Source organism: Anarhichas minor, unplaced genomic scaffold (assembly GCF_050575085.1).
Source record: "Anarhichas minor isolate MPS153535 unplaced genomic scaffold, ASM5057508v1 ptg000079l, whole genome shotgun sequence".
In the NCBI taxonomy this organism is placed as follows: Eukaryota; Metazoa; Chordata; class Actinopteri; order Perciformes; family Anarhichadidae; genus Anarhichas; species Anarhichas minor.
In genome coordinates, this window is record NW_027466525.1 from 760,001 (window position 1) to 767,500 (window position 7,500).

General features: G+C 44.2%; 2 protein-coding genes across 2 annotated transcripts in view; both read left to right on the plus strand.

Annotated features, from left to right (window-relative positions):
* Positions 1–473, plus strand: part of LOC142938019 (caspase recruitment domain-containing protein 8-like) — an 8,518-nt gene extending 8,045 nt beyond the window's left edge. The window contains exon 6 of the mRNA XM_076081209.1: positions 1–473. This exon is cut by the window's left edge and continues 2,005 nt beyond it. The gene's annotated coding sequence lies outside the window, so the exon portion shown is untranslated.
* A 1,119-nt stretch (positions 474–1,592) lies between these two features.
* Positions 1,593–7,500, plus strand: part of bbs9 (Bardet-Biedl syndrome 9) — a 152,158-nt gene continuing 146,250 nt past the window's right edge. The window contains 5 exon segments of the mRNA XM_076081122.1: positions 1,593–2,613; positions 2,694–2,812; positions 3,889–4,042; positions 5,891–5,955; positions 6,071–6,184. Of these exon segments, the coding sequence (XP_075937237.1) occupies positions 2,701–2,812; positions 3,889–4,042; positions 5,891–5,955; positions 6,071–6,184 (445 nt within the window). The 5' untranslated portion in view covers positions 1,593–2,613; positions 2,694–2,700.

Here is a 7,500-nt window from a genome sequence, read left to right on the forward strand (position 1 = left end):
ACAGTTGGGTTTAGGCAACAAAACCAACGGTTGGGTTTAGTTAACTGAACCGACAGTTGAGTTTAGGCAACGAAACCACCAACGGTTGGGTTTAGGCAACTGAACCGACGGTTGGGTTTAGGCAACAAATTTCTCTTCCTGTTTATTTTGTCATTCACTTACCCATGCTTCCTCAGTTGCTTTACTTCCTGCCTTTATTTAGTTTCCCGCCTGTTTTGTCCCCCACCTGTGTTCCCTTTGCTCATCAGCCCTCCCCTGTACTTAAACCCCAGCTGTTCACCTACCAGTTGTCAGATTGTCTCAGTCATTTTCTCAGACAAGTTCTCCAGTGCCAGTTACGATTCCTGAAACCTGTTAATAGTTTTGTTAGGCTTTTGTTTTTGACTATTGATATTCGTGTTAATTCTGCTTGATGCCTGTCCTGCCTTGTTTTGAACTGAACCTCAGTAAAACTTAGATTTCTGCAACTCCAATCTCTGGTCTGTTATCTCTGCGCTTGAGTCGTACTCTGATCATCACAGGAAGTAACGTGACAAATATGTCAACGTTTGGGTTTAAATAACTACTTAAGTGACGTAACTCAAGTACATATGATATGGAAATATCCAATTTCTGTATCCAGTTAAATTAGCTACTACATTCATATTGTCACCATTTCAATATCTATCTGACATCAACACGCATTAGTATCTGATGTAGTAATAAATATATTAATGTAAAATTAAAAACACATTAACTAAGAAGGCTGTGTGAAGCTGGTTAATGTGAGCGGAGCTTCTGGTTTTTGGAGTTCACTTCAGTTGAAGAGTCTGTCTTTTGTTTTGGCAGAGTTTCATCACAGTGGCTCGGGTCAGTGCAGAAGAAGAGGAGGAAGAGGAGGAAACACCGGAGGGCATTAAAACAGCCCGGAGCCGCGGGTTGCCGACCCCTGGTCTAGGGGTATGATTCTCGCTACATTAAAGAGAATGTAAAACTTCACGCAATAGGTTTCTCCCTTCTCTAAAATGTTGATGTCAATGATCTTATATGTAATTCAAGTTTAATATACAATATGGTATGGTCATACATCAAGCTTTTATTTTAGCTCCATTTAATCTACATTATACCTCAGAAAATGCTCAAGTATTGTGCCGTTCAATATTTTTATTCAGTGTATTTTTTAGTCAATGCTCATTTCCCAGTTAAATGACAGAATTATAAAAAATGATAATCAGGTACATTCACAGACATCAAACAGATGATATAAAAAGATAAAGATCAGTGATATCATATATTTGAATTGAGCCAATATATGTCTATAAAGCATGTTTAATCAACAATATATGCAACTATTATGAAAAGTAGTCAATAGCAAAGCAAAGCATCAGCTAGAAATTAGTAATTGAAAAAAAACTAATTTTCCCGGCAATCCATCTATTTCCGTTCATGCGCACAAGCACCCGGCTTCTCCATTGAGCATCAGTGCCATGACAACAAGACGATGGCTGCGAGCTAGACGGTTAGAAATGTGATTTTTTTGTGTGAGCGAGCAGTGACGAACCATCGGCTTTTTAAGGACCGGGATCGAGTACGTTAAGGTAACAAAAGCTCGACGACGAACCTGAACGTCTCTTGTTGTCGTACGGCCTAGCGTAACTAGCTAATTAGCCCAGTTAAGCTAAAGTTAATTCAGCCGGTGTTTCGGTTTATAATGCGACCCGTGTTAGCTGGCGACGTGGCTGTCCTCGTGAATGCCGCATTGTTTAGTTTAGTTAACCTTCTCATATACCATGGTCAAAACATAATCGGATTTAGCTCGCTGTTTATGTGTGTATTTATATGTAGAAACAGGAAGGTACAATATGATATGAAGACAGAGGAACTGTTCATTTTTTCGAGGCATTCACCAGGACAGCTAAGTGTTTCTCTTCCTGTTTTCAACGGCTGTAGTAACCACGACAACCACGGACGCGTTCGGCTGAAAGTTGCCATTTAACACGGTCGCTTAAAACACCGAAACAACGGCTTGACGTTAGCTGCAAGCTAATTAGCCTTTGGTGGGTTGCCTCTACTTGTAACCGACTTAAAACAGCTGGTGCAGGCGTGACTTTGTTGTTGTTACTTTATCACAGAGGACTTGTTTATCACGACCTGAGTAAAGACAATAAACCCACAGCTCATCTGGTCTCCTCTTAGTGGAACTAATTCAGATGTTTCTACAGCATGAGGCAAAAACAAGAGGAGACAGCAAACAGCTCTTCCACCTTGTGAATGTCCCAAATGGTGTTTTTATTTATTTTAAAGTATAATAATGTTCATGTTAAATAATAAAACATATACTAAGAATATCTGTACTTCCTTCCCTTTCTTTCTTTAATGAGATATGTTGGTAGTAAAGGGCGTGATGTTCCTTTAACTCCCTGAGTGTGCTGGAGACGGGATGGATCCCCTCTCTGGATTAGCTGCCCGTTCCACCTGCTCAGCACTTAGCGAGTAGAAAAGCTGCTTATTTCTTGGTGCTGCTCAGTGAACAGGAGACAGAATGTTGTGATGTATTTTTTCATCTATCAGCCAATCAACAGCTCGTCTTCAATGTGCACATTATGAATTACAACGGCTGTGCTTCATTGAATGGTTAGTGGATGAATGAATCTGTGCATGTCACGCTCACAGCAGAATAAATCCTAACGCGTTCCCCTCCTCCGTCCAATCAGAGGCAGGATGTCTCTGTTCAAGGCCCGTGATTGGTGGTCGGCGCCGCTCGGCGAGGGGGAGGAGTTTGACCAGGGATGCCTATGTGTCGGAGACGTGGACAACAGCGGCACCGGACATGGTCTGTGTGTGTGTGTGTGTGTGTGTGTGTGTGTGTGTGTGTGTGTGTGTGTGTGTGTGTGTGTGTGTGTGTGTGTGTGTGTGTGTGTGTGTGTGTGTGTGTGTGTGTGTGTGTGTGTGTGTGTGTGTGTGTGTGTGTGTGTGTGTGTGTGTGTGTGTGTGTGTGTGTGATACACCAACCAGCATACAGACTGCAGGACGTCGTCTTGAAAGGTTTCCTGTCCCTCTCATGACACCACTTTGCTGAGTTAAATGTGTCCGCTGCTTGTAGTTAATACAGACTTAAACATCCTGCTTTGATATCTAACGGCCAAACTCACCAGTCAAAGCCAACACCTTCATGGTCGGTGACGGTCGTTTCCCGTCTGATATCTGCTCATCAATAATGTTTATTTGATTGGGAATCGAGATGCACCAAAGGGAGCGCTGTCCCCTGACAGTTCAACTAACACAGAGAACAACCTGTCCATCAGTCAAGTCAGGTATTCCTCTTGGCAGACGTGACAGAAAGTCAGCTTTGCTTTGATTTCTTTAGTTTCAGCAGTGGGTCTACTGATGCTCAACAGTTGTTAGCTTGTGCTGCAGCAGACATGTTCTTACTGTGGTTGTTTTGTAACAATTCACCTTATTTCACACCCGAAGGGGAAAAGTACATCCACTGCAATCAGACTGCCTAATATGTTTGAAAGCTCTCCCTCATCGCTCTACAATGCCAGTAAAAATTCTATATAACCAACAGAGACGCTGTGTTTTTGCACATACCACCATATATTAATGTAAATCATGTCTCACCTGGTCCTCACACAGCGAACAAGAAGCAGTGAGGCTCCCACTTATACTCCAACACAGTAAACAAGCCGAACATTCACACATCTGACCCCAAACCCAGAGTCCCATCAGTCGAAAAGTTCCGTAATTTAATAGTCTGATGATAAATACATCCACAAGGCCACAAATATTATTATTAACAGGTGGAGGTGCAGTGGGTTTGAGCCCACTAAACGCAGCCTGCTCCCCCTGTCTGCGCGCTCCATACTCTCCGTCACGTCACAACAACTTCCTCTGCTTTTACAACAGACAAGGTGGTGGTGGGCAGCTACATGGGGATGCTACGGATATTCTCCCCACATGCCAACACCAAGACCAGCGAGGGAGGTCCTGCCGAGGCCCTGCTCCTCGAAGTCCAGCTTCAGAACGCCATCATCCAGGTGGAAGTGGGCAAGTTTGTCTCGTAAGTAGAGCTCACAAACCCGGGTCACCAAAGGGATCAGGTGCTTCTGTCTTTGCTCTCAATGAACCCTGCTCTGAACACATGGGAGGTTTTAGTTCACACTGTAAATTAAATTCATGGTGTGTAAATTCCAGATGTTGAATTAGAACAATGAAAGCATTTAATTGTGATTTGTAGTGAATGTTTTGGAATGGCTCTATGCCAATGGATGTGCTGGTGTTTAGACACTAACTGGTTTCATTGTTAACACGGTGTCACCACAGATCTGTGCTCTAACACCAGGACCATTGATGGTGCGACTAATGTCCTCCTCAAAGAAACCTAAACCACTGTCTCACGATGCAGAGCTCCACCTTATTGTTAAATAACATGTTACCGTCCTCTGAAGCAGGACAAATGATCATATCCTGATATATACTATATACTAACTGCTGCTGTAAACTAAATATTATATCGGAATCTATGGTTGTTCATTTTGAACCCGTGTTATCTCCCAACCAATTAGGTTTCTTCTGAAGGTAACATTGTGTACCGACTGAATTGAGGTTTACACAGAAGTGGTTCATTAAGACACACACACACACACACACAGACATAATAACGTGTGGGAAACACTTCGATGAGGCCACTACGTGGACTCAGTGGAGACGTGGATGCAGAGCGCTCCAGCAAAGAAATGGCAAAAAAAACTGTTTAGAATTGTGAACTCCATCATCTGAGGAAAAGAGACGGCTGTGCGGCGTTGGAAGCGTCTGATGAGCCTTAAAACTCAACAGCTATCTCTTCCACCGCTGCTTTCGGTGCCAGACGAGCCTTCAACGACCAGAGCCAAAGAAAAAGTGCACACACGCTGAAGCCTAGTTCCCTCCTGCGGTGATATGTAGGTGTGAGCCTCGGACACCCTTTTAACGTCCACGGTGTGTTGTACTGAGGGAGGATATGAGCATGGAGCTGAACATACTGTCAGGCCAGAGGGTGAAGCACTGACTCTCTGTGGTATCTTCCAAAGGAAGGAAGAAACCTTGTGGATCCAGTTTAACTCCGCCCCTCGTTGTTCTTCTCAAACATTACAAACCAGCGGTTGGAAGTTGGTGAGACGGCAGTTCTGTTCTGGGTCCAAAGAGTGGACGGGTTCCTTCTCTGTGGGTTTTTGTGGTAAAAGGAAACAAGTACAAAATCTAGCATCAGCATCACAGAGACCATCATCTACACCTCAACCAAAAACCACAAGTCCTCCAGCTGCTGCAGGGATTATTTCAGAAGTTCAGATTTGAATGGATACCTTTCTATCTGAGAACACAGGTTCAACCTCTGATGGAGTTAGTCCTAAAACACGCAGACGAGTCAGCGTTCCGGTTCCCTCGTCTCCAACCTCGTCTGCGTTTCAAAGCGCTTTAACACGACCTGTCATTCAACCCACTCACACTCGGGCGGCAGGTGGCAGTTGTTACCGTGCAATTTGGAGTTAAGTGTCTCGCTCAAGGGACACATCGACATGGACGGGAACCGCCGGGCGATTCCGCTCTCTGAGCCACAGCCGCCCAGACGACTGAAATAATGTCTGAACACAAGTTTAAGAGATTTTAAGGTTTTGTTCTACGACATAAAATACAAAACACCCCTCTGGTGAATTTAGAAGCTTCTACGTGTCTTAAAAAGACGACTAGATGTCCTCACTAGAACACTAGTCCTCCTTTAGCTTAGTGGAGACGTGAGGTCATGTGACCGTGGTGGAGTTCCTCTATGACGTGTTTTTAAAGCTATTATGAAAATGTTTCAGTTTTGTATTGTTGACCATCGGCTGCACTGTTGTCCATGATGATTCTGACTGTTGTGTCATCTCTTCAGGTGTTCGGACCTTCTTCATCTGGCTGTTCTTCACCCCAGGAAGTGTTCCATCTTCTCTGTTTCAGGTAGCACGCACACAAACATTGTGATGGACCCTGTGATGGTTCTCATCAGTCGTGTTCAGTGAGACCAACATGCATCCTGACGCGTTTGATCTTTGTTTCTGATCTGTGTTTGCAGGCACTGCAGGCAACGTGGAGCACGGTGACCAGTACCAGCTGAAGCTGGTTTACGAGCACAATCTGAAGAGGACCGTCTGCAACATGACCTACGGCCCCTTTGGAGGCGTCACGGGTAGGACTCGACATTTAACGCTTCTTTAAGGAGAGGGAAACACATTTCTGTTTATTCATTTGTTTACGGGACAGTGCACATTAATCAACATTTCAGTTTCCACCTCAATGTACATGATTACATCTGTCGTCCCTGGGCAGGTCTCTACTATAATGGTGGCCTAATATTATGAGTACAATTCAACAGCAAACACTACAGTACAACACAATAGAATACATAAATACATGAGACATTGTAGGTTCAGTTCAGGGCGAGGGTTGGTGTTCAACATTTAGTTGAGATGTTTAAGATTTGGGGCAAGAGAATTCATCATGTCAGCGTCCTCACAAGTGTACAAGTACAAATGTGTGTACTTGTGTGAACATCTGTGCATGTGCCGTGGCAAACGTGGTAATTGGTATAAACTATAAAAAAGTCTCAGAGAGCGAGAGAGAGAGAGAGAGAGAGAGCTTCACTCTCTACAGTCCAATTGGGCTTTTGGAAAAACCTAGTAGGGGAAAGCCCTTCAGTAGTCGGCATCCAAGAAAAACACACACACACACACACACACACACACGGGGGGGAACCCCCTTTAAAGTAGAGAAAATGGCATTTCCAAATAAAGGCTGTATTGTCGAGGTGTGTGTGTGTGAAGAGAAATTGCCAGACTCTGCGGCCTGGCATGATGGACCCTCCATTCACTCAGTGTTTACAGAGTGTGTGTGTGATAGAAAGAACAGCGTGCTCGTTAGGACCATTACCTCGTCCTGTGGTGGATCCACGTGTGTAACCTGCGTCTTGTGTGTTTCCACGTTCTGTTTTCTGGTAGTACGACAAGTTTATGAAGATGTCATGAGACGTCTCTGTCTGTCTCTCTCTCTCTCTCTCTCTGTCTGTCTCTCTCTTTCTCTCTCTCCAACAACTTCTATTTGTTTCTGTTTTTACGGTGTAAAGTGTCTTTGAGTACCTTTTAAAGCGCTATACAAATAAAATGTATCATTATTATAGAGACACACACAGTGTGTAGTATAGAGTAAGTGAAGAACACACACTCTCCTCTCACTGAGCTCGTCCTCTCCTCCTGCTCTCCCCGCTGTCACCACTAGATGGCGGTGCAGGCCCTTGTATTCTGCCGTTCCCACAGCTTAATGAATGGGATCCTGTATTGCTTCTTGCAGGGAAATTCCCCGATTTTATTTATTTAGTTTTCTTGAAAGGCCTCTCCAGACGGAGGTCAGAGTTGAGCTACAGAGCAGCACTACCTGGATCTGGTCTTCCTCATGGACACTCCGGCAGTGTGGGGATGTTTGAATCACATCACAACGCTTCAGATAGTG